The 27956-nt window shown below is 42.4% G+C and overlaps 2 protein-coding genes across 3 annotated transcripts; one reads left to right on the top strand and one right to left on the bottom strand.

The window, feature by feature from the left end:
- Positions 1-123: 123 nt before the first annotated feature.
- Positions 124-11328, bottom strand: LOC112233318 (cyclic AMP-dependent transcription factor ATF-6 beta). 2 transcript variants are annotated; one of them, XM_024400867.2, is made up of 17 exons: positions 11026-11328; positions 9411-9490; positions 8568-8649; positions 8134-8193; positions 7949-8031; positions 7559-7745; positions 7182-7346; positions 6286-6443; positions 5923-6102; positions 3229-3311; positions 2885-3085; positions 2297-2404; positions 1948-2047; positions 1688-1755; positions 1357-1459; positions 1140-1224; positions 124-926 (listed from the first exon to the last, which is right to left on the bottom strand). In XM_024400867.2, the coding sequence occupies exons 1-17, from the start codon at positions 11096-11098 to the stop codon at positions 658-660; spliced, it is 2085 nt and encodes a 694-aa protein (XP_024256635.1). In that variant the 5' UTR covers positions 11099-11328; the 3' UTR covers positions 124-657. The 2 variants fall into 2 exon arrangements, with proteins under 2 accessions (XP_024256635.1, XP_024256636.1); XM_024400868.2 differs by having other exon boundaries at positions 11021-11090.
- LOC121841543 lies at positions 751-27485 on the top strand. The gene is made up of 10 exons (XM_042310602.1): positions 751-792; positions 1330-1480; positions 16579-16827; positions 22162-22443; positions 22697-22738; positions 22857-22898; positions 23887-23997; positions 24093-24149; positions 24282-24313; positions 24396-27485. Exons 1-10 carry the CDS (start codon positions 751-753, stop codon positions 24555-24557), a joined length of 1170 nt encoding a protein of 389 aa, XP_042166536.1. The 3' UTR covers positions 24558-27485.
- Positions 27486-27956: the final 471 nt, after the last annotated feature.

Below are 27956 nucleotides of genomic sequence, written 5' to 3'. Positions count from 1 at the left end.
ACAAAAACTCAAATGAAACCATGATTCCATTCTACCACTAGCTGCATATATATTTCAGTGATTAGTTCTGCGCTCTGTCTTAGTGCAGTGAACTGCCAGGTCTATGTTTTGGGCAGGTTTAAAAAAAAAAAAGTATATATTAAGAAATGATTTAGTTAGGAGCCATTGGTAAACTTGAATCCTAGAATGTAAAAAATATATATAAATAAAAGAGGGTGTCAAGTGGGATGAGGTTAAATAACGTGGGTGATGGCATAGCCTTTTAGGTTTGCTTTGTTTTCAGATTTTTTCCCCCTTCAATATTATTTGACTTCTTCAATATAAAAACAGAGCAGGTTTGCAAAGTGGCTATTACTCATTGGTCTATTAGTATATTGAGTCTTCAGTATAATAAACACATTTGCTTTGAGTTGCTGAGACAACGTTTCAACATCGGGGCACCGCAAGGTCATTGTTAAACATCCGTTTCAATTAGTACAGATGGCCTCCGTAATTCCATAACAGATTTGCCTCCTACAACCTTTCAACTCTCCCTGATTAAGTCCGCATCCCCATCTAACTTCACCTATTCGATCTCCCATTACCCTCTCGGTCCCGTTTTCCGCTACCTCTCCTTTCTCCTCCAATCCCCCTCTCGATTGTTCACCTTCAATAACCTCAAACCTGGCCCCCCTGGCTGATGTAATACTCAGCCTCCCGTCTTCTGACGGGTAAGGGTTGCCGTGGAGACTCCGCTCCGCCGGTGTGGGGATGGTGGCGGCCTCGGAGGGAGGTGTGGTTGCTGTGGTGATGGTGGGCGGGGGGAGCCGAAGGGGGGTCGCGGAGGGACGGGGGAACATCGGAGGCTTTGATGGGGATGATCCGGGTGTCCATGACCTCACAATCCACCTGCATCATCATCTCATGGGATTTGTTATATAAACTCTCTGTGGGAGGGCGAGAGAAAGAAAGAAAGAGTGCAATGTAAAAAAAGAGAGACACTGACAGGGATATGGGGAGAGGAGAGTGTACAATAGATAGCCTTTATTTGTCTAGCTAAATAACAAAAAAAGTGTTTGGGGCAGTGTATTAGGGCTATAATTATGCATCATTCTAAACCGCTGATAGTTCCAACTAGATATCAAGAAAAACAAAGTCACCGTTGACAGACATAGCCGGCATCACCAGGGACATTTTGGGCCGTGTGGTCTTGTTGTGGCTGATGGCAGGCAACAGCAGGTGATCCTACAAACAGAAAGTATGTTCAGAAATGTCAGGACATGTTTGTTTTGCATTTTTCGAATGACACCCACCGTCCGTTTTTATTCACACTCGGTTTCACTTCCCTAGAGGTTTGGCGTCGCTGTTCCGTCTTACCCGTCTGAAGGAGACCACGTAGAAGGTGTCCTCACGCCGGTCAATGGCGTCCATGAAGTCACTGTAGCTGATCTTGGGACCGGCAGGGAACACTTGTATCTGACTGTGAGAGACAGAAGGGAAGGTAGGCCAAGACAAATAGCATTCATTTAAAAATAATAATCATTTAAATGGTCGGACTCATTCCAGCAGTGTTTTTCCTCAGTTGATGCAAATGCCACACTTGGTTTAGTATGGTACAAGTGAGCATGCATAAGTCAACGAATCACTTAGAAATTGAAGCATGAACACCCATTGTTGACTACTGGGAAATGTGGTCTACGACGGTTACCTCTCGATGGAACGATGGGTCTGTATGGGAAGATATCTGGAGAAGTTTGTCTTCCTTAGCAGTGCTTTCTGTAGAAAAGGGAAGGGAAACAACGATGATGAATGTGTGCACCCAAACAATACCAATGAACACCAACTCGAACAGCTAGGTCGTTCAACACACCAGAGGGTATCATGAGTACTCATCTGCGCATGTGAACTTGAAAAAATAAGAAAATATGATCTGATACAGAAATACTAAGAAAGTAAATGAAACCACACCTGCGCTATTTTAGCTTTTTTCACCATCTTTGGCTTCCCTCCAGACTGCTTCCTGTCGATCTGGTGCCTGTTAACCCATCCTCTCAGCTCATCCGCCAGCCTGAAAGAGGACGTGAAACAGTCAGCTACAGTCAAGATGAGTGCACAGATAATGTACTAATAACACATACAGTGGGATCTATGAGGATATTATACCCCGCCCCCCTTTCAACACAGATATACGAGAACACAGGTGCACTGTAAATAGAGTAGCAATATCATATTTGCATAAATGTGGTGGGTGGGAGAGAAAGAGAGAGAAAGAGAAAAAGAGAGACTCCTGAGTTGCGACCATAGCAGCACCGCTGACCTGAGGGACTCGGAACGGTTGAACTGCCTGCAGTCATTGGAGGTGAAATAGCGGTCGATGTCCTGCAGGACCAAATCCTTCACGTCACTGAACACGTCACTCAGGTTCCTGAAAACAGCCAAACACGTAATGCAGATTGAAACAGCAACTTCGAACAGATTCAACATCCTTCTGAAAGCCTAAATCAGCATATCACTACTATTCTATGGAAAACTAGTGTGTTCAAGGGCACAAGTCCTTAAAGGGCCGTAAACATGAAGTAAACACTTAACAGGCAAGTAGTATGTGGACATCGTTCATTTTATGACAGTCTGTTACTTACTTCCAAGATCAGACCAGTATGATTGCATTCTAGATTATTAGACTGCATGAAAATATTCTGCTCAGCTCAAACACTGTCTTGTTCTCTAAGGGCGTTCTACTTGGCCATGTTTGCAAAGCCTCATCAATTAAAACCTTTGGTAGATGCATGATTGGCTGTACGACCCACATGGGCAGCAGTCGCAGATGGCTGTGAAAAGGTCATAATGAACAGGCTCACCATCATGGATATGCAGAATGAACTATGAATTGGACTTTATTACCCACCTAAACTGGTATGAATCGGTGGATTCCCTCTCCACTTCTTCTCCCTTCCACCCATCCTCTCCTCCCTCCTCCTCCTCCTCAGGATCCATCCTTTCCTCCACTCTACTGTTTTCCTGAGCCGTCTCAAACTCCAGGAGACGTCTTCCTGCGTGAGTCACCACATCTTCCTGTAGTCCCGTCTCCAGCTTCCTGTCTGTGATACTGGAGGAAAACATTTTGTCAAAATCAAACATTAAATCATGGAGTTACGCACATGACTCTTTAAAACAAAGGATTTGTTTTGGCCAATTTGCCAATTGTTAACACTTAATTGAATGGCAGTGACTATGAACAGTGAATTTTACCTGACAGGGCCGAAACTGAAAGTCATGAACAGTAGCACTGCCATGACGCAGACGGCCCTCTTATTGTTACCAGACTCACTGCCCTGGAACATAGAGAGAGGAGAGTTAAAGCACAGTGTACACTGTACAAACACGTATCCTCAATCACATCTTTGAATGTATCTAGTCATTGCTTAAACAGACAAATCTTAACCACATTCTTAAAACTTTCATTTAGAAAGATGAATTGAAAGCAATGCAGTCCATCCAGTCCATTAGGGAAATCCATCTCTGGCCCAGTAATGTAATCGCCGAACACATTTGCTTAAAGCCGCGATTATGTCACTTTTTGGTCGACCCCGACCAAATTCACATAGAAATGTGAGTTCTAGATCTGTCATTCATATAGAAAGCAAGTCTAAGAAATATTAATTTTCCCAAAGTGTTCTGCCTCAGTTTGTATGATGGGAATTTGCATATACTCCAGAATGTTATGAAGAGTGATCAGATGAATTACAATTAATTGCAAATTCCCTCTTTGCCATGCAAATGAACAGAATCCCCCCAAAATGTTTCCACTGCATTTCAGTCCTGCCACAAAAGGACCAGCTGACATCATGTCAGTGATTCTCTCACATAGGTGTGAGTGTTGACGAGGACAGGGCTGGAGATCACTCTGTCATGCTGATTGAGTTCGAATAACAGACTGGAAGCTTCAAAAGGAGGGTGGTGATTGGAATCATTGTTCTTCCTCTGTCAACCATGTATACCTGCAAGGCAACATGTACCATCATCATTGCTTTGCACAAAAAAAGAGCTTCACAGGCAAGGATATGGCTGCCAGTAAGATTGCACCTAAATCAACCATTTATCGGATCATCAAGAACTTCAAGGAGAGCGGTTCGATTGTAGTGAAGAAGGCTTCAGGGCGCCCAAGAAAGTCCAGCAAGCACCAGGACCGTCTCTTAAAGTTGATTCAGCTACGGGATTGGGGTACCACCAGTACAGAGCTTGCTCAGGAATGGCAGCAGGCAGGTGTGAGTGCATCTGCACGCACAGTGAGGTGAAGACTTTTGGAGGATGGCCTGGTGTCAAGAAGTGCAGCAAAGAAGCCACTTCTCTCCAGGAAAAACATCAGGGACAGACTGATATTCTGCAAAAGGTACAGGGATTGGACTGCTGAGGACTGGGGTAAAGTCATTTTCTCTTATGAATCCCCTTTCCGATTGATTGTGGCATCCGGAAAACAGCTTGTCCGGAGAAGACAAGATGAGTGCTACCATCAGTCCTGTGTCATACCAACAGTAAAGCATCCTGAGATCATTCATGTGTGGGGTTGCTTCTCAGCCAAGGGAGTGGGCTCACTCACAATTTTGCCTAAGAACACAGCCATGAATAAAGAATGGTACCAACACATCCTCCGAGAGCAACTTCTCCCAACCATCCAGGAACAGTTTGGTGATGAACAATGCCTTTTCTAGCATGATGGAGCACCTTGACACAAGGCAAAAGTGATAACTAAGTGATATTGACATTGATATTTTGGGTCCATGGCCAGGAAACTCCCCAGACCTTAATCCCATTGAGAACTTGTGGTCAATCCTCAAGAGGAGGGTGGACAAACAAAAACCCACAAATTCGGACAAATTCCAAGCATTGATTATGCAAGAATGAGCTGCCAACAGTCAGGATGTGGCCCAGAACTGAATTGACAGCATGCCAGGGCGGATTGCAGAGGTCTTGAAAAAGAAGGGTCAACACTGCAAATATTGACTCTGCATCAACTTCATGTAATTGTCAATAAGCCTTTGACACTTATGAAATGCGTATAATTATGATTCAGTATTCCATTGTAACATCTGACAAAAATATCTAAAGACACTGAAGCAGAAAACTTTGTGGAAATTAATATTTGTGTCACTCTCAAAACTTTTGGCCATGATTGTACACCAGCTTCAAACAGCTGGAAATACAATATATTTGGTTAAAGGCCTAAAATGAACTTTTTGGTCCATCAGCCACTGTGGCAGGTAGATGGGAAGAAAAAAAAACACTGATTTTTTTTACCGGGCTAAATATTTTCCCTCCATAATTACAGCAAAAAATGGTCAAATAAAAACAGAATAGATGACCATGATTTGTAATGTTTCTAAAACAATGCATTAGTAAAAAGTAATGTGGTGTATTACTCCATTTAATTTCATTTTAATCAAAATATTAGAAGAGACCATTTTCAGATGCGCCTATGGTGTCACGTAAGTCTGTGTGTGAGATTTGAGATCTGACCAGCGCATCTCTTCGCTATCAGTTGAAGCAACAGACTCAAACTAAAGTTGAAAAACTACCTAGCTTGTGAACAAAATGTACATAGCCAAGAAACACAAAGACAAAGTCTCAGTTTGTAGACTTTAGAGTCATTTAGACCAACTTCTATACACAGCGCCTCCACAAATGAATCAGCACTTCATTCAGAGCGCACAGCTCTCCTGCCAGGCAGTGTTGCTGCGTGAGGTGGGATATAGGATTTGTATTTCTTTGTTTGATTAGCAGCTTTGAAACAAAACAGCAGTAACACTCTGAAAACAGCTACTGCAGCATTTTTCTACAATAAATTGCAACTAGCACGTGCTCATACTTGACTTCTGACTATTTTTTTATTTGGAAATGTAATGCTCGCACTGTAGAGCCCTGCATATCTTCCCTCCCACCCCGTACCTCTTTCCCGACAAGCCTCTCCCTCAGGGCCTGGTTCTCCCTGCGGAGGCGCTCGTTCTCCTGCTGCGCCTCCCTCAGCTGGCCCTCCAGGTTCTGCAGGTACTCCTTCTTCTTCTTGCGTGACTGGCACGCCGACTCCCGGTTCTTGATCATCCTCTGCTGCCTCTTCATCACCTTCATCTGTGACACGGCCGGAGGGGAGAACGCATGAAAGTGAATTATGGCAGAAGTTGTTAACAGCAGCTGATTGCACAGCGTATGATTTGACAGTGAAGACTGAGGTAATACAACAGCTGAAGAAGAGAGTGAAAGAGACTCAATCCTTCTCACTGACTGACTGACATGTGACTGACAGACACTCACATCAATGCCATTGCTCCCTGGCAGAGAGGACGCTTGGACTACGGGTTTGCTGGGGAATGGGGCTGTGGGGCTATGGCCGTGAAGCATGGTGGGAGAGACAGGCTCCATTTTGATGATGGCTGGAGTGGACCCCAGACAGACAGACTGGGAAAGCACCACTAAGGGAGGAAAGGAATGGGACATCACTTAGCTATTACATAACCATGCCATTACATAATAAATTATCTTACCAGACAGACACACTAAAATCCAGAATCCGGGTAGTAAAAAAAAGAAGAAAAAAGACTGATATATAAATAGTTTTTCTCTCTTCTTTTTACCCCCTTTTCCTCCCCAACGGACTCGGGAGGCGAAGGTCGAGTCATGCGTCCTCCGAAACATGACCCGCCAAACGGGTCAAACTTCTTAACACCAACCCGCTTAACCTGGAAGCAAACACCGTTCACCTGACGACCGAGGTCACCCTGCAGGCGCCCAGCCCGCCACAAGGAGTCGCTAGAGCACGATGAGTCAAATAAACAACCCCCGGCCAAACATTCCCCTAACCCGGACAGCGCTGGGCCAATTGTGCGCTGCCCTATGGGACTCCCGAACACGGCTGGTTGTGATACAGCCCAGGATCGAACCCGGGTCTTTAGTGACACCTCTCAGACCGCTGCGCACTCGAGAGGCCCCTATAAATAGATTTCTAATCAACAACCGTTGCAGGAATATACATTGACAGGCATTGTGTCGATTTGAGCATGTACACACACACAAGGACAGACAGAGAGAGTAACTCTAAATAAAAAATATATATTCAATGATCCCCTTTAATTAACCTTGTGTATTCACCAAACGGTAAGCCTGGAAAAAGGTAATGTGTGAAAAATGATCAGTCTGGTCCCAGGACTCACCTGGCCTGCTCTGGTCCATGCTAGGCAGGCTGTGCAGTACGAGGGCCTTGACTGGACTGGGAGACTGGGGGATGGGGAGAGCCGATAAACACACAGGCCTGGGCTGGATGGGGGGCTTACTGCTCAGGATGGTACTGGCTTTGATGGTGGCCGCAGTGGGGTGGACTGGAGGGAGGGTGTGTATGAGCGACAGAGAAAACAATGTGACAGAGAGCATGAACGCGTGAGAGTTAAAACCCCTCCCACGCACTATAAATGTCTAAGTACATTTGCATCAAAAGTACATGAAATACGAAGTCTGCTCTCTTGTGGATGAAGTCTTTCCTGTGCAGCACGTACACCTACAGTATAGCTGACATCACTGTAGCAACACACACCTGTGGCAAGTGCGTCAATGCCATTGTTGGCTGCTGTCTGGTGTTGCTGTGGCTGTGGGAGCAAATGGGACTGTGGTTGGGCCTGTGGCGCGGAGGCCACCGTGACTTCACATGTGCCAAGTGGTGGCGACAGCACATCTCCAAACATATAAGGAGGTGTGGGCGGGTTCTCCCCTTTCACTGTGATCTGAATGGTAGAAAGAGAGAGATGTGGAAGACATTAAACAGTTTTTTTTTAAAGGCTTCACACCTTTGTTGCACATTGGTTAGCTTTGACATATTCTAACTAGGCTAACTAGTTCAGAGACTCTGAGACACAGTCATGCATCAATGTTGCATAAGGTGCCTTTAGTTTGTGTGATGTGGAAGTTGATCTCTGTCTGGACTGACCTGTGAGTCTGGGAGTGACGTCAGGGAGCAGTCTGAGGCCAGCGAGGAGGCAGGGGAGGGAGGCTCCGCCTTCACCCGGAACACTGGAACAGCACACACAAATGATTCAAAAAGACACAGTGAATATTTCACATTCCAGGATAAAAAGACACACGCACGTAAGCAATAGCCAAAGAGGAACTTACACATGTCCACTGGCAAAGGCTGCGTTATCGTCATTTTATCTTTCAATACGGGACTGTCCCCTTAAGAGTGAGAGAAAGGCAGAGAGACAGCGGGGAGGGAGGGAGCAAGGTTATGCAAGTACACTACAACTGACGCTGAGCTACAATGACACCTTATTGATTAATTGAAGTGGTAGTGCATTAGGGAAGTATTGATGTTCACATAATTACATTTCCACTTATAGTTTGAGGTCAAACGGCTCAAAAGTCTACTGTACATAACTCCTGCTTTAGCCTAGTACATGTTTGATCTTTAAAATAACATGGAGAAATCCTCAGGCCCATATCATTCATCTTATTATTTTGCTTTGTGAGCCTTCTATAACAGTAATAACATGTCTACTACCACAACTAATACTTTGAAAAGGAAAACCTATTTTTATTCATCTCTGCACCTGTGAGAAGGTTGTCATCCAGGTGTCTCCATGGCGACGTGGGATTGTCAGGATCAAGAGTCAGCACGAGATCGTTGTCAAACTGCGAGGAAGCGAAGCACAGAATTAGGCCATTGTCTGGATTAGTCAGTAGGTTGACAGGGGGCACGCAACCGGTTTCCCCAACAGGCAATCAGACCCATTATGGACCGGCCTATCTCAGGCTCACTCAAGTTACCTTATTTAACGTTGGCATCACACACTGAACTATCACCACTGCTAGTTAGTGTTTAACACTGCCTGGCTGATATATACTGATACTGCTCTCATAGAGCAAGAATGAGCAGATTGTCGCACTATTGCACACTATTTTATTTCAACTTTATTTTACCAGGCAGGTCAATTTAGAACAAATTCTTATTTACAATGACGGCCTGGCAACCCTGAATGGACTGAGATGCTTGCATCAGATAGGCCTAGTCTTATGTGGTCCAAATCTTAATTTGAGATACACTTGTGTAACAGACTTAATCACAAATCAAGTCCATGGGAGATTTGAACCTCTGAATTACCTGTGTTGTTGAATCTCATATGTGGACCATATTGTTAAAGCAGATATGGAGGTAACAGTGGTGGTTACCTCATATTACTAACAAACAAGACATTTCCAATGGTTGATTGTAGGGATGTAGATTGGAATCGGCCCCATGTTGAGTACACGGGGAATGAGTTCTAAATCATTGAAAGAGCGATTAGCGTCGGTCATAGGTTTGGATTAACTTCAATGTGGTGAAACAACATGTGCAGTACAGTGGCCAGAAAATAGAGCCAGGGTCTGTGAGCAGAAACTCTCTTTATCCTTACCAATGTTTCATATTTCGGTCGTCTCGTGTACTCCCCGTCCTCTCCCTCCTCCATGCTCTCGCACTGGTACAGACAGGCATCTTGGACAGACCGACAGACCAATTAGTTAGTACTGTAGGAACACAATAATTTACCGACACGCTCAAGTCCGACACGCTCAAGTCTTGAGTGTCAGTTGCTATAGCGTTCGTAAAGCCTTCACACTGTCCCACAGCGACCTCTCGTCCGCCACGGTTCCCAGTGCCTTATTTGGTTTGACACGGGCTTGAAACACATGACTCTGACCTTTGAGCTAAAACAAGAAGAGGGATCTACTAGTAAATGGTGGTTGTGATCATAAACACAACACCTAAAATAAGCTCCAGGTTTGATGCTTTTATACACCCATTTTAAAGGAAAAACAGGTTTCAGTCACGGGAGTCCAGTTTGGGTCTTCTGGCTTTACAAAGAGGGGGAAATCTAAGCAGTGGAGGGGAAGCTGGCTTAAAATAAATCAGGATTTCAGCCCTGAGGTGACCCAGCTTTAATAGCAGAGGGATCAGATACCCACCTACTCTGTGCTGAGAATTGTTCCCCATTACTGTTGAATTTCAATTAGCAAAGGGATAGCAAAAGTCTTAGCTTCTCACGATAATAGTAAACCCCATTAACTAGAGGGCCAATTTATGAAATTAAATTGTAGTTCAAGCCTACATTATTGTGGGGTGTTTTTTGTCTTGAAAGAACGCTGAAAGAATACTAAGTAGGCTATCCTTTACAACTATAAAACGTTTTCCAGAACTGGTTTTGATTCATACTACAGGCCTGTTTAAATTCTGTCTATCATAAAGAGTAAATGTAAAAGTTCAATCAGGTTCAGCAATCACAGGAAGTTAAAGTGCTCACAGTTGACTGATTGCATGAGACAACCAAAGACTTAAGTCTGCAAACTTGAGCATACAAAAGCAATGACCAGGGAGTCAGTAAAAGGGGAAGTTATCTCAAATACAGTGCCTTACAATGAAAACAAGAAAGATGCAAATGCTACTTATTTAAGAAAAAGACAGATGCTCAGATATTCCAGACCACCAGATGTCCCATAAAGCTAGCTATGTTTTCAGTCTTTGGGTAGGCTAAGCCCTATGGTTGTTTCACATATTGCATACAGTTGTAATTCAGGTATTTGGACCTGATATCTAGACTGTATCTTATGGAGAGCGCAAGAGCGCAAGCAGAGTGCAAGAGCGCTAGCTTTTCTCGCACTAATACTAAACTAGCTAAAGCCCCATCTCATCTGTGCCTTCACATGTCCGGCTGGCTGTCCAGTGTACAAGTATAACGTTAGCTAGTCGTTGACACAGCCACGAAAGAAACCAAACCACCCCCCAACTGCGTATCATTCTACCACCAACTTTCATATTTGGATTTTTTCGCAATTTGTTCCCTTTGTCAACCTGTTAAGGGTAGGGTGAGTAAAGGGAATATGCATAATCAATTTCACGCGTTCGTGATCAGCTGAAAGTCGTGTTAGCTAGCCACAGTAGCAGATCATTTTAGATACGTAGCTAGCTAACGCATCCATGCTGCCTATGTGGTAAACATACATTACAGTAACGTTACCATTTATGTACCTTACCCCAATCTTCGCTTGTCAGAAGGTTATCAGCGAAGAAACGACTATCCAAATCAGATAGTAAATCCGTAGTCATAGCCACACAGCCAAATGCGTTTGTTGGGGGGGGGGGGTGTAATCACTGATAAATTATATCAAACAAAAAAGATAAATCCGCAAAATCGATTTTACAGTGAATGATGCTCAATTTGCGATTGGGTCCATCGAAACATTAGATTTTGTATTTATTTTATTTCATAATATCCATTCGGTCCACAGCACCATCTCGCATATGATTACATCCAGACACGGAAACGACATTTCCGGCAAAAGCCCGTCCCATTTTCAATGCAGGATCCAATCAGAGCAACGATTTGTTAGATAGATTTTTCAATCGACCTGTCCAGTAATAGTATTACTATTTACTAAGCGTAAACAGTTGTGGGTGGTCAGAAATCAGATGTTTAAAGGTGATTCCGCCCACTCACGCATCAGAATTTTGAGAGACATTAAAAATATCAAATACTAGACATGTAATTAGGCATTCCTATCAAATGGACTGGTGATAAAAACAATCAACTGTCAAAGAATAAGGAACATTTTCTTTGCTCAGGTGATGTATGAAAATAAATGAAAATCTAGCTACAACAGCTAGATAGCCTCCCTGAAATAAATTAAATTGTTTATCACTTTAATTAAGTATCAAATCAAAATCTAATTGTATTCATCAAATGCTAGGTGTAGACTAACAGTGAAACGCTTACTTTATGGGCCCTTCCCAACAATGCAGAGCGAGAGAAAATAGAGAGATAATAGAACATTTATAATACAAGTAATAATAGATACACAATGAGTAATGATCACGTGGCTATATACAGGGGTACCAGTACGGAGTCGATATGCAGGAGTACGAAGTAATTGAGGTAGTTATGTAAAAGTTGACAATGAATGTACAACTATGAATAAAGTGACAGTTGAAGCAGCGTATGCGATGACTAAAAAAAGTTAGTGCAAAAAGGGTCAATGCACCTGGTTCAAATCTGTACTCACGAGGATGTAATTAAACACTGTCTCAACTTCATGATAGGCTCAGCCCTATTGTGAGTGGCTTCTTATTTACCAATCAATCAACAAAAAGAAGGCATTTTTAAATTAGCATGAAATGCAATAAGACACACAGTATATAACAGGTTTATGTGAAAAGACGTGTCAATGTCCTCTCATTGAAGCATAATGAAACATTTTGGATATCCACTATCAAATATTATCATAATGTTGAGTCTATGGTATGATGCTGCCCATTAGTCACCATAATGTCAATGTCTTAGTCATCACCACAGACTCACGGGTCTTGGTCTGGTTTAAACAGGGAACAGAGGAAAAGGGAAGGAGGGGTTACTATCACGTATACAGATGAACTCTGCAGTGTTACGAGTGTTGGTGAAAGATGTGGAGCTATTTCAAGCCTTTGTTGTTTTTTCTAATGATTCCACTCACCTCTAGTGCAACAGTTACAGGTACAGGTACAGTGAACATTTAGTTCTTTGTTCTTTGCATTGATTGAGTACTACACCGACCATACTTTCTTTCTATCCAAGACTAAATGAACAAAACATAAAAAGAGGGAGTATACACTGGGAAACATAGTGTATTAGAATAATTATGAGCAATTTCTATTTAACTTTATTTCCTATATTGATTTGAGATTCTACTTCATGTACAGTGCCTTCAGAAAGTATTCATACACTTGACTAATTCCATATTTGTTGTGCTACCACCTGAATAACAAATTGATTCAATTGTATTTTTCTCACCCGTCTACACACAATACCCACTAATGACAAAGTGAAAACTTTTTTTATGGAAATGTATAGAAAGTGATATACAGAAATATCTCACTTACATAAATATTTACACCCCCGAGTCAATACTTTGTAGAAGCACCTTTGGCAGCGATCACAGCTCTGTCTTTCTGGGCAAGTCCCTAAGAGCTTTCCACACCTGGATTGTGCAACATTTGCCCATTACTATTTTTAAAATTCTTCAAGCTCTGTCAAATTGGTTGTTGATCATTGCAAGACAACCATTTTCAGGTCTTGCCATATATTATCAAGTAGATTTAAGTCAAAACCTGGCCACTTGAGTGTCTTTTTGGTAAGCAACTCCAGTGTAGCTTTAGCCTTGTGTTTTAGGTTATTGTCCTGCCGAAAGGTGAATTAATCTCCCAATGTCTAGTGGAAAGCAGACTGAACCAGGTTTTCCTGTAGGATTTTGCCTGTGCTTATCTCCATTCCGGTTCTTTTTTATCCTTACAGGCATACCCATAACAGGATGCAGCCACCACTATCCTTGAAAATATGGAGAGTGGTACTCAGTAATGCGTTGTATTGAATTCAGTGGAGGGGAGGACAGCTCATAATAATGTCTAGAACAGAGGAAATAAAATAAAATAAAACTGAATTAGTCAAATGCGCCGAATACAACAGGTGTAGACCTTACAGTGAAATGCTTACTTTCAAGCCCCTAACCAACAATGCAGTTAAAAAAAATAAGAATAAGAAATAAAAGTAACAAGTAATTAAAGAGTAGCAGTAAAATAACAATAGCGAGACTATATACAGGGGGATACCGGTACAGAGTCAATGTGCAGTGGCACCGGTTAGTCGAGGTAATATGTACATGTAAGTAGAGTTATTAAAGTGACTATGCATAGATGATAACAACAGAGCGTAGCAGCGGTGTAAAAGGAGGGGGGACAATGCAAATAGTCTGGGTAGCCATTTGATTAGATGTTCAGGAGCCTTATGGCTTGGGGGTAGAAGATGTTTAGAAGCCTTTTGGACCTAGACCTGGCGCTCCGGTACAGCTTACCATGCGGTAGCAGAGAGAACAGTCTATGTCTAGGGTGGCTTTTTGACAATTTTTAGGGCCTTTCTCTGACACCGCCTGTTATAGAGGTCCTGGATGGCAGGAAGCTTGGACACAGTGATGTACTGAGCCGTACGTTGTGCCTTGCGGTCAGAGGCCAAGCATTTTCCATACCAGGCAGTGATGCAACCAGTCAGCTTGCTCTCGATGGTGCAGCTGTAGAACGTTTTGAGGATCTGAGGACCCATGCCAAATCTTTTCAGTCTCCTGAGGGGGAATAGGTGTTGTCGTGCCCTCTTCACGACTGTCTTGATGTGCTTGGACCATGTTCATTTTTTGGTGATGTGGACACCAAGGAACTTGAAACTCTCGACCCGCTCCACTACAGCCCTGTCGATGAGAATGGGGGCGTGCTCAGTCCTCTTTTTCCTGTAGTCCACAACCATCTCCTTTGTCTTGATCACGTTGAGGGAGAGGTTGTTGTCCTGGCACCACACGGCCAGGTCTCTGACTTCCTCCCTATAAGCTGTCTCGTCGTTGTCGGTGATCAGGCTGTTGTTGACACTGTTGTGTCATCTGCAAACTTAATGATGGTGTGCAGTTAGCCTGGTCATGCAGTCATGAGTGAACAGGGAGTACAGGACGGGACTGAGCACGCACCCCTGAGGGGCCCCTGTGTTGAGGATCAGCGTGGCGTATGTGTTGTTACCTACCCTTACCACCTGGGGGCAGCCCGTCAGGAAGTCCAGGATCCAGTTGCAGAGGGAGGTGTTTCCATCCTCAGTTTTCTCCTAACACAGCCATTAAACTCTGTAACTGTTTTAAAGTCACCATTGGCTAATGGGGAAATCCCTAAACGGTTTCCTTCCTCTTCGGCAACTGAGATAGGAAGGACACCTGTATCTTTGTAGTGACTGGGTTTATTGATACACCATCCAAAGTGTAATTAATAATCATCAAAGGGATATTCTTTTATCTACCAATAGGTCAAATCAAATGTTATTCTTCACGTGCCGAATACAACAGTTGTAGACCTTACTGTGAAATGCTTACTTACAAGCCCTTAACCAACAATACAGTTCAAGAAATAGAGTTAAGAAAATATTTACTAAATAAAGTAAAAAATAACACAATAAAATAAGAATAACATGGCAATATACAGGGGATACCAGTACACAGTCAATGTGCGGGGGTACAGGTTAGTCGAGGTAATTTGTACATGAAGGTAGGGGTAAAGTGACTATGCATAGATAATAACCAGCGAGTAGCAGCAGTGTAAAAACAAGGGGGGTCAATGTAAATAGTCTGGGTGGCCATTTGAGTAATTGTTCAGCAGTCTTATGGCTTGGGGGTAGAACCTGTTAAGGAGCCTTTTGGACCTAGACTTGGTGCTCCGGTACCGCTTGCCTTGTGGTAGCAGAGAGAACAGTCTTTGACTTGGGTGACTGGAGTCTTTGACAGTTTTTTGGGCTTTCCTCTGACACTGCCTAGCATATAGGTCCTGGATGACAGGGCCGTACGCACTACCCTCTGTAGCGCCTTTTGGTCGGATGCCGAGCAGTTGCCATACCAGGCGGTGATGCAGCCGGTCAGGATGCCCTCGATGGTGCAGCTGTAGAACTTTTTGAGGATCTGGGGACCCATGCCAAATCTTTTCAGTCTCCTGAGGGGGAAAAGGTGTTGTCGTGCCTGCTTCACGACTGTCTTGGTGTGTTTGGACCATGATAGTTTGTTGGTGATGTGGACACCATGGAGCTCGAAACTTTCAACCCGCTCCACTACAACCCCGTCAACGACTCCAGTCACCCAATCATAGATGCCCTTCTATGTGAGGTATTGGAAAACCTCCCTGGTCTTTGTGGTTGAATCTGTGTTTGAAATGCACTGCTCGGCTGAGGGACCTTACAGATAATTGTATGTGTGGGGTACAGAGATGAGGTAGTCATTCAAAAATCATGTTAAATACTATTATTGCACACAGAGTGAGTCCATGCAACTTATTATGGGACTTGTTAAGAAAATCTTTACTCCTGAACTTGCCATAACAAAGGGGTTGAATACTTATTGACTCAAGACATTTCAGCTTTTAATTTTTAATTTGTTTTTAACATTTTCGAAAAACACGATTCCACTTTGACATTATGGGGTTTTGTGTCTAGGCAAGGGACAACAATCTCAATTTAATCCATTTGAAATTCAATCCATTTTGTCAACACCTTGACAGTAACATTTTTCAAACAATAACACCATTAATACTAGTGTTTGTTTTAATGGTTTTGCCTTGAAAACCACCCACACGTTAGCTTCCTTAAAGTGGGCTAATTTTATTCCCACTCTAAGGATATGCCATGTTCCCATTAGATAAAGAGGAATAGTGGATCACACAGGAAGCAGGAAGAAATGGACTCAGGAAGATATGAGTGACACACAGCCTTGCATGCAATGGTAGACAAACAGTTATATTCTTCTACATACAGCCACTGTAGAAGTAGACTGCACTCAGATGATTCCATAGGCTTGGGACAAGTCAGGCTCTCAGAAAACACCCCTGATCCAACACACTACCCCACATGTTTTCTTGGATTAAATTAGCTGTGACACAAAGCAGACATGCTCAGAAGTGTATGTCTATATTTCCCACAATATCAGTTTGTCCAGTTTATTCTAGTTAGTGTAAACCTACTTCACATTTGTTATTTCTTCACTCAGTGAGAAGAGTCTCAGTGCCTGAGGAGCATCGCCTGTACCTGGCCTGCAGTGGCACTGTTGACTTAGAGTGGCGGCACCAGGTCAACAGGATCATAGTCACCAAACAAGGCCAGTCGGTTACTTACACGAACCAACAGAAATATGACCTCCAGCCTGATGGATCTCTGGTTATTAAAGAGCTGGAGCCATCCGACTCTGGGGACTACCACTGCAACGACCAGCTAGTGGCAGACGTGGAGGTACTGAAAGGTATGAGTGACAGGTACAGTGTGAAATGTAACACTTGTCTGACCACCACTCTAGAATAACAAATAAAAAAAATTCTATAAATATATTGGTTGCTGTCTTTGATGATGTGAGCTGAAAATGTACCACTGACTGGCCGATGAAGAATGGTTCAACCAATGATCCATTTCAAGTGGTCAACCGCCAGTGAAACTGCTCTGTCATTGGAGTGATAGAAGAAAATAAGTCATCTATTTTTAAGAAAATTAGCTGAAACACACTTATTTTTGTGACCAACTTGTATTATTTATTTGTATACATTTTTTTTTGCGAGGGGTTCAGATCACAGACAGGAATTAATATTCACAAAGTGTATATATATATATATATATATATAAAGAAATTAAAAGCAGTCGAAAGCAAATAAAATAAGCATTATTTGTCCTGTCAGTCCCATCTCCCCTCTCCCTCCCCCTTCTTAGTAGGTGCGACCCATTCCTATTCCCCCTCCCTCCCTCCCACCTCCCTCCCCTTACGGGCTCATGATGTGGCCACACTGTATCTATGCATAAAACAAAACATCATGGGTAACTCATCTTATGTTTGTAAAGTTGTTTGTGGGACCAAGGCACACATGAATAGAATCAGCCTGCATACATCAATATTCTATACAGATATTCAAAATACAATGGATAAATTCAAACATGATTGCATTACATTAACTCACAATAAGCTTTTGACCTTATCAACTGCTCTATTGAATGTACTGTATCTAAGGTTGTTTCCTTGTCGCTGTTCATACGAGCTGTGAGGAGCTCTTGTGAAAGAACATCAAGGAAGTTTTGTACCCATTGAGTTATGCTGAGCTTATGTGGAGGCTTCCATCTGGTCACTAATATTATTTTGGCCGCAGTCAGTCCAGACAAACACTCGTTTCTGGGGTACTGTGACTCGAGTCAGTGAAGATTCATCGTTCGAAAATAATAGTTTGGGGAGATAGGGAATAGCAACATTTCATTTTTTAAATTTTTATTTCACCTTCATTTAACCAGGTAGGCCAGTTGAGAACAAGTTCTCATTTACAACTGCAACCTGGCCAAGATAAAGCAAAGCAGTGAGACAAAAAACAACAACACAGGGATAAACAAAAGTACAGTCAACAACACAATAGAAAAATCTATATACAGTTTGTGCAAATGGAGTAAGGCTGTAAGGCAATAAATAGGCCATAGTAGCGAAGTAATTACAATTGAGCAAATTAACACTGGAGTGATAGATGTGCAGATGATGATGTGCAAGTAGAAATACTGGTGTGCAAAAGAGCAAAAAAAGTAAATAAAAACAATATTGGGATGAGGTAGGTAGTTGGGCTATTTACAGATGGGCTGTGTACAGCTGCAGCGATCTGTAAGCTGCTCAGATAGCTGATGCTTAAAGTTAGTGAGGGAGATATAAGTCTCCAACTTCAGCGATTTTTGCAATTCCTTCCAGTCATTGGCAGCAGAGAACTATAAGGAAAGGCAGCCAAAGGAGGTGTTGGCTTTGGGGATGACCAGTGAGATATACCTGCTGGAGCGCGTGCTACGGGTCGGTGTTGTTATGGTGACCAGTGAGCTGAGATAAGGCGGAGCTTTACCTAGCAAAGACTTATAGATGACCTGGAGCCAGTGGGTCTGGCGACGAATATGTAGCGAGGGCCAGCCAACGAGAGCATACAGGTCTCAGTGGTGGGTGGTATATGGGGCTTTGGTGACAAAACGGATGGCACTGTGATAGACTGCATCCAGTTTGCTGAATAGAGTGTTAGAGGCTATTTTGTAAATGACATCGCCGAAGTCGAGGATCGGTAGGATAGTCAGTTTTATGAGGGTATGTTTGGCAGCGTGAGTGAAAGAGGCTTTGTTTGCGAAATAGGAAGCCAATTCTAGATTTAATTTTGGATTGGAGATGCTTGATATGAGTCTGGAAGGAGAGTTTACAGTCTAGCCAGACACCTAGGTATTTGTAGTTGTTGTCCACATATTCTAAGTCAGAACCGTCCAGAGTAGTGATGCTAGTCAGGCGGGCAGGTGCGGGCAGCGATCGGTTGAAGAGCATGCATTTAGTTTTACTTGCATTTAAGAGCAGTTGGAGGCCACGGAAGGAGAGTTGTATGGCATTGAAGCTCGTTTGGAGGTTAGTTAACACAGTGTCCAAAGAAGGGCCAGATGTATACAGAATGGTGTCGTCTGCATAGAGGTGGATCAAGGAATCACCCGCAGCAAGAGCGACATCATTGATATATACAGAGAAAAGAGTCAGCCCGAGAATTGAACCCTGTGGTACCCCCATAGAGACTGCCAGATGTCTGGACAACAGGCCCTCCGATTTGACACACTGAACTCTATCTGAGAAGTAGTTGGTGAACCAGGCGAGGCAGTCATTTGAGAAACCTAGGCTGTGTTGTCTGCAGATAAGAATACGTGATTGTCGAAAGCCTTGGCTAGGTTGATGAAGACGGGAGGCAGTCATTAGAAAAACCGAGGCTACTGAGTCTGCCGATAATAATATGGTGATTGACAGAGTCGAAAGCCTTGGCCAGGTCGATGAAGACGGCTGCACAGTACTGTCTTTTATCGATGGCGGTTATGATATCGTTTAGTACCTTGAGCATGGCTGAGGTGCACCCATGACCAGCTCGGAAACCAGATTGCACAGCGGAGAAGGTACGGTGGGATTCGAAATGGTCAGTGATCTGTTTGTTTCCGTGGCTTTCAAAGACTTTAGAAAGACAGAGCAGGATGGATATAGGTGTGTAACAGTTTGGGTCTAGTGTCACCCCCTTTGAAGAGGGGGATGACTGCGCAGCTTTCCAATCTTTAGGAATCTCAGACGATACGAAAGAGAGGTTTAACAGACTAGTAATAGCCGTTGCAACAATGGCGGCGGATCATTTTTGAAAGAGAGGGTCCAGATTGTCTAGCCCAGCTGATTTGTACGAGTCTAGGTTTTGCAGCTCTTTCAGAACATTTGCTATCTGGATTTGGGTGAAGGAGAAGCTGGGGAGGCTTGCGCAAGTAGCCGCGGGGGGTGCGGAGTGTTTGACCGGGGTTGGGGTAGCCAGGAGGAAAGCATGGCCAGTTGTAAAGAAATGCTTATTGAAATTCTCGATTATCATGGATTTATCGGTGGTGACAGTGTTTCCTAGCCTCAGTGCAGTGGGCAGCTGGGAGGAGGTGCTCTTATTCTCCATGGACTTTACAGTGTCCCAGAACTTTTTGGCTTTAGAGCTACATGATGCAAATTTCTGTTTGAAAAAGCTAGCCTTTGCTTTCCTAACTGACTGTGTGTATTGGCTCCTGACTTCCCTGAAAAGTTGCATATCGTGGGGACTATTCGATGCTGGTGAAGTACACCACAGGATGTTTTTGTGCTGGTCGAGGGCAGTTAGGTCTGGATTGAACCAAGGGAAAAAGCAAGCCTTTTTCCCTTGTTCTGTTCCTAGTTCTACATTTTTTGAAAGGTGCATGCTTATTTAAGATGGTGAGGAAATTACTTTTAAAGAACAACCAGGCATCCTGTACTGATGGGATGAGGTCAATATCCTTCCAGGATACCCGGGCCAGGTCGATTAGAAAGGCCTGCTCGCATCAACTGTGACCACCAAAAGGTCTTCACACTGGGGTAGTCCCAAATCATGTGCATGTAGGTTCCAATATTTATTGGAGAACACAACAGACCATTTGGAATAGGAGCAAGTTTAAATTGGCAGCGTTTCCGCAGAGTCAAATGAAATCTGTGAATGAATTTGTAGTGTATCAGTTGATGATTCAAATTTTGGCAGGACATGGGATAATGAAAAATAGGGGTAGGTTTGTAGAGAATCGAAGGACCATGAATGTAATAAGAAACCTTAGGTGCTGGTTTAAGGCCATACAGGTTGAATAAAAATCACACATCTGACCACTCATGGTTCAGATAACTGAGAATCATGTCCAGTGAGAACTGACATAAAACTATGGTTCTGAAAGGAAAGCAGAGAAAGAACTTAGGCTATAGCACTGCTATAATATGACATGGCTGTATAAGCTAGCACAGGTAATTATATAACAGCAAGGGCTATACACTACAGCAGACATAAGGCCTAGTCACTTGGCAATAGACTAAACAACCTATTGGACTTGTACACTTGAAACTCAGGCAAATGTGTTCAAACATTACAGTAATGTTGAAATGTATACATAATATAAATACAATGAGCATGAATGAGTGATATATATATAATTGAAAATAGCCTAGCACCAAAAATCAAGAATGCTAAAAACGGCTAATCGCTAGCAATCATGCTAAAATTATTATGCATTCCAATACAATATGCTAACGGTAGTGCTAGCGTGAGCCAACAAACAAGCTGAACACATGGTACATTTACACAAAAGTCCATACAACTTAGGTATTTGGCATGACCTTGACCAATAAAACACTAACAAAAGTGGGCGTTCTCTGAATGGGAGTCTAAGCTGCCGACCGGAACTATCCAGAAGGGATGGCTAGAATCAGCCGACTGAAACTGGCCGTTTTAACAGATATTGTTCCAGACTCTTTTCCAATCTGTATTTTGTTTGTAGTCTTTAAGGTCTGTATTCCATATCGTAACTATTCCCATTGGTTTATGGAGGACTTCTAGTAGTTTTTTATATATAGATTGAATACAAAACCTCCACTTGTGTTCGTTCTGGTTACATACAAACTCAGTGAGTGGATGGAAAGGCTCCATAAGTGCGCATAGTGGTTCTTAACGGCAAAGAATGTAAAATACAAATAAATGACGAATCAGTTAAATTATACATATTTTTTAGGTCATGAAAGGATAATAACCCTTCATCATTCATCAAAGCATATAACTTTAAGTTGGGTAAAGCTAGACCCCCAAAAACATTGGGTTTCTGGAGTGTATATATTTGATTTCTGGGCCGTTTCTTTTTCCATATAAAATGTAAGACTGGATTTTGAATCTTATCTCAGTACTAACAAAGTGTGCTAACAATAAATTGAGTCTAGGCAAGACATTCATTTTGACTATCAAAATTCGACCTGATAAAGTTAATGTTAGATTAAACCATCTGTCGAGATCTGCTGTAATTGCAGTTGTGACTTTGTAGTTCTTATAAACATTTTTAATTGAAACATCAATGCCCAGGTATTTAAAATGGGTCACAATTGGTATCTTCGATTCTATATCGAGGTTGAACATTGCTTTGTTAAGTGGGATCAGAAACATAGTCTATTTTGTTCATCTAATGAGCATATTACTATCAGTGTCAAAGACATTTTCACATCTTGTTACCAATATTTAATACAATAAATATCTTCTCACAGGCAAAAACTTTGCGGTTTCTGCTGGACGAGCCCTATTGCTTCCCTGTATAGTATCTAGCAAAGGCAAGCGGAGGTGGTTCTTCAGGAAAGATAGTCATGCGAAACGAGAACCCATCTTGACTCTGTTCAAGAATGGGACCATGAAAAAGGAGAGAAAGGACCCCCAGAAAAGGTTCTCCTGTGATGAAGATGGTTCCCTGCAGATCCTCAATCTGCAGCCAGGGGACTCTGGAGAGTACCTGTGTAATGGAGAAAAGGCAGCCAAAGTAACGGTGTTGACAGGTAGAGCTTTCCAAGTAGCATTTTTTTCTCCTGTTTTTCCCTTATAGCTACACTGTATCTATTTAACTGTCCATGTATTTTCCTTTGACAGTATCATAAAGCATTTAATAAAAAGATCAGGCTCAAAAATCCTCTTGAACACTTGCTGGGAAAACCAGTAAGAGAAAGCTTTGGGGAAGCTTCAGAGGCCACTACAATGCCATTCCCTTAACTTAAAATGTCATGCATAACTTTTGTTTTTTTGCAAACCCAGATCATTTCAACATCCAGAGTACCACTGTTCTTATGCAAACAGGTAACACAAAGCAACACTTTGCAGTTCTTGAAAGTATGAAAATTACACCAAAGTCCAGGGTTTTAACTGTGAGCTGTAAAAGTAAATGCCATGAATACTATTCTTCACCTATTTTCAGATGTTGTTGGGAGAGAGAACAAGGAGACTCGCCCTGTAAAAGGTAGGTTGTCCAACGAAAGTTCAGACACAACCTCGGGAGGCAACGGTCGAGTCATGTGTCCTCTGAAACATGAGGGGGAAGCCATCAAACCGTGCTTCTTAACACCCGCTCGCTTAACCCAGCCGCACCAATGTGTCGGGAAGAAACACTGTTCAACTGACGACTGAGGTCAGCCTGCAGGCGCCCACTACAAGGAGTCGCTAGAGCGCGATGAGCCAAGTAAAGCCCCCCCAGCCAAACATTCCCCTAACCCGGATGACGCTGGGCCAATTGTGCTCCGCTCTATGGGACTCCCGATCACAGACGGTTGCAATACAGCCTGGGATCGAACCCGAGTCCGTAGTGACACCTCTAGCACTGCGATGCAGTGCCTTAGATCGCTGCACCACTCGGGAGGCCCCTCTATGGACAATTCCTTCGACCTCATGGCGTGGTTTTTGTTCTGACATGCACTGTCAACTGTGGGACCTTATATAGACAGGTGGGGGCCTTTCCAAATCGTGTCGAATCAATTGGATTTTCCACAGGTGGACTCCAATAAAGTTGTAGAAACATCTCAAGGATGATCAATGGAAACAGGACGCACCTGAGCTGAATTTCAAGTCTCTTAGCAAAGGATCCGAATACTTATGTAAATAATGTATTTCTGTTTCGTTTTTAAAAAATAAATTAGCAAACATTTCAACACCTGTTTTCACTTTGTTATTATGGGGTATTGTGTGTAGATTGCTGCAGATTTTAAAAAAAAATCCATTTTAGAATAAGGCTGTAACGTTAACAAAATGTGGAAAAAAGTCAAGGGATCTGAATACTTTTCGAAGGCCCTGAACATTTATGTGTTGTAATATGCCACCCACCCAACTTTGTGTTTACTGTTAGCGACCCTCCATGCTGTGTGCTCACTTCAGAGGGCATGAACTGGGCTTTCATCCTGTTATCAGGTGACATTTTCACAAATCAAATAGTGTTTCATGTTTTTGTCTATTAGTTGTGACGATAATAGCTGTCATTGGACTATGCCTCATGGTGCTTCTGGCTGGTCTGCTGTGCAATTTGCTGAAAGGAAGACTGAGAGAAAGAAGAAAGAAATGCAGTACAGGTTTTTAAAAATCCTCTAAATTATATTGTTTGTAATAAATTATTATTATTATTATTTTTTTTACAAATGTGACATAATTACTGTATTCCCTATAGTGACAGGACACAAGCAGGAAGGAACTGAACTCCAGACTAGGTGCTTGTCAAATCTAGGTAAAGAACACTGTCTAATTGTTTACTGACAGAAAGGTCCATCTAATAGGGTTTGTGTAAAATGTGTGCATTCTCCCAACAAGTATTGCTATCATTGAAAACAAGTAATTTTTAAAATATTTTGTGTTATAGGGTCTGATATCACACAAAGTGATGGGGAAGAAGTGAGTACAAATGAATATAACTCATTTAAAACTTTGCTAAAATGTTAATTTAAATATTTGTATGTCTCCGTGTGTGTCTCAGAGCCCTTCTCATGTGGAAGACACTGAGGTTCAGTATGCATCTCTGGGTCGGCAGAACTGGAGGGAAAGATTGAAGGTACAGGGAGACCAGCATCACGTCATCTATTCCACTGTGGTCACTGCTAGACCAGCATTCCAGGGTTTGGAGAGAATAACACATTGATTTGACTGATTGACTCCTTTACAAAACAGTTCGTTTTTTACCTCTTTGTATTACAGTACGAGTACATTTTGCAAAGGTTGCTCTTTAATCCTATAATAAATGTATTTGAGTCTTTCAAGATACTATTCTTTTATCCAACTAATTCTATATCCTGTTGGCTTAAAACAATTATATTGAGATTCTTTGGACAAAAAAAACAATTATTACATGACCTTTTTCAACATTTACAGAAACACTCATACATGCACAAATCACAATACAATCTTAGTTCCATCAAGAACGGATATTTAAAGAACAATGTCAGCAGATGCACCATACGCCTGAATGAACAAATTTGGCCACTGTTGCATAGATAACATCTCCCTTGGCCAATCCTGGCACTCCCTAAGCAATGGGGCGGGCCTTACCAGTGTGCTTCATACTGGCATCGTGCAGACCAAACCTCTCAGGCATAGATTTACAGTTAGACAAGTTTTAGTCCTAACGATTATGACTAACAGATGGACTTTTACCTTGAGACACAAATATGTTGTTGTACCTGAAAGAGGAAACAATTCATAGAGGTAATCTGCAGTTCAAACAATAACAAATGGGTTATCCCGCCATTGTTTTTGTAAATAGCTGACCAATGGGGCTGAAGAAATAGAACCACTCTCAAATTCATAGACAGCGCTATTGATGCAAGGACTGACCATCCATGAGATCAAAAGGATAGCTTTAATCATGTTGTAATGATCTTGGGTGAATAAGCGCGGATATTGACTACAATGTTTTGAGAATATAAAAACAAGATTATGATTGGGGTTATAATTGGGGTTTTGATCGGGTAAGACAGTTCAACTAAGCTCATGAAGTTTTTCTAAGTTATATTGTTCAAGAATCAATGGGTATATGTAATTACTTAAAGTCAAAAACATTTATGTAACAACTGCAGATTTGCAAAAGAGAAACTTTTATTTTGTAATGTCCCTTTAAGTAAACTATTTACACGTCTTATGCGTTTACATTCCCTTCTTTTTTTGCTGCTTCCATTCAACCATAACAATAATGGGGATGATCAAGATTTGTTCAACATAGACTGACCAGGTGAAAGCTACTGTGGGAAGCATTGGGGTCAACATGGGCCAGCATCCCAGTGGAAGGCTACCGACACCTTGTAGATTCCACGTCTCAAAGAATTGAGGCTGTTCTGAGGGCAAAAGGGGATGCAAGTCATTATTAGGAAGGTGTTCCTAATGTTATGTACAATCAGTGTACTTTTACCGTACACCATCTTGTTTATCCAGTCACTGCAACAGAAAGTGAAAGTAAGAATTACATTTCACAGCACAGTCTATGTATAGGTGAAATTACAAGAACAGACGCCTTTGTGTCGGATCACACACAGGAAGGATTTTTCTGCTCTCTGTGAAGTCTTCTTACCGTAAATGTTTTCGAGATTTCTAACTCTCACCATGCCAAACGTAAATCTCATCTTGGAGGCTCTGTCTGCTGTCTCAGGTTGCAACGTGGAATCAGCCACCGCGGGAACACTTTCACTAACCCCACAGGACTTTGTCAATGTGGTCGCACTAAAGGAGTTCTACGTACAAGAGGGCCTTCTAGAGTTGGAGTACCCAAGTTTGGGGACATTGTCTTTAAAAGGTGCCTTAGCTTTACCTGATGCCCCATCCGCTGCATCCATTCCACAAACCACTGTTTCTGTGAACGTGAATGAGTTCCTTGATTCTCGGTATGACTACGACTTTACAAATGTTAAGGATGGTGAAGCAGTGTTTACTCGGGGAAAGGAGCAGTACGTCCGACCCTGTGGCTGGAACCGGATTGCCCTGAAGGTGTTGAACAAATACAGGGATGGAGATGGATGGTTGGGGACCGGAGACGAGGCCTGGCCAGTGTCCTACCACGGACCTGCTATGGACGGATCCCAGGGCATCATCAGGAATGATGGAGATGGAGATGGTGCTACTGTCGGAAGAGGAGTGTACTCAACACCGGACATTAACGTAGCTGAGAAGTTCTCCAAGAGGTTTACGTCCAAAGTAGATAACAAAACCTACAAGGTGGTGCTACAGAATAGGATCAACCCCCAGAAAAGGCAACAGTGTCGGAGAGAGAGTTACTGGCTGGTTTATGTGCCTGAGGGATCATCTCCTGTTCAAGAGAGAGCTATTGTGGAGAACTCCATCCGTCCTTATGGTCTGCTGCTTAAGGAAGTGTTGTAATCAAGGCAGACAATGTTTGATAGATAAGTAAATAGGTTTGCCTTAATCATACTCAGTATGATCAGAAAATGAAGAGATGTAACATCAGATCAATACAATTCTAAATCAACTAAGTAACAAGGTTAATTTGTTATAGTCATAGGATTAGCATACGATTGCTTGAGATTTTTGCAGTGTAAATGTAGCCTTTACCTGATAGGCTACTAATATGGATGTGTTCAAAGGTAATACAATGACTTGAAATAAGTGTGCATTGTTTATTTACATTGTACTTTATTTCCAGTGACCTGCCTCATCTAACCACATATTTTCAACCAGTTGTTTTGGGAAAAGAGTGCTTTCTATGTACATATACCTCCAAAATGTTAGTTTGGATGACGCTGAATAAGACTTCACTAATGAAAAGCTGTAGTCACAGCATCAATACAGCAACAATATACTACACTGCCACCTAGTGGTTCTCTTATGATATTTAACTTCCAATTATTGACTTCCAATTTGGAATTTTTTACATTTAATACATTTTAGAATAAGGCTGTAACCTAACAAAATGTGGAAAAAGTCAAGGGGTCTGAATACTTTCCCGGAGGCACTGTATATGAACAATTAGCCTGCTAGTTTGTTGGTGTCTTTATCAGTAATCTACATGAAGATATGCTTAATGATTTGAAAATGCATTAATAAATGGTTTATTCACATTAAACTACTGTTTGTTAGTTTAATATATATAATATATGTATAAAACAATGCTTTGTTTTTTTGCATTGATTAAAAAGAAGTGCGAACTTTCCTTTATAAACGTAGCCTTTGTAAATCTAGGGCAGCAAGCCAAAGATTTGCAGCAAGCTCACCTGACCTGAAACAGAGTCCAAAGACACAGAGGGCGCCAAACAAGGCCGAGACTCGGGACAACACAGGCCAGGCGTGTCCAACATGACACCACCTCCCTCTCTGCCACTTCTGCGTCTGGAACACAAACCACACCATGGTTACCACACACTGCTGCCCAGCCCAGAGCTTGGAGAGCTGTGGGAGGAGAGCTGAGCAGAAACAGAAACCTTGAACAGAATTGATGACGAGTAGCCTATGTACCCTGACAGTCAACCACTGATTATGAAGTAGTGCTTACTCTTGACCTGGCCCCTAATGATAAACAGGAAACAAAACAAACCTA

The sequence above is a fragment of the Oncorhynchus tshawytscha genome, linkage group LG31 (assembly GCF_018296145.1).
Source record: "Oncorhynchus tshawytscha isolate Ot180627B linkage group LG31, Otsh_v2.0, whole genome shotgun sequence".
Taxonomy (NCBI): domain Eukaryota; kingdom Metazoa; phylum Chordata; class Actinopteri; order Salmoniformes; family Salmonidae; genus Oncorhynchus; species Oncorhynchus tshawytscha.
This window is presented reverse-complemented; position numbering and strand designations above follow the sequence as displayed.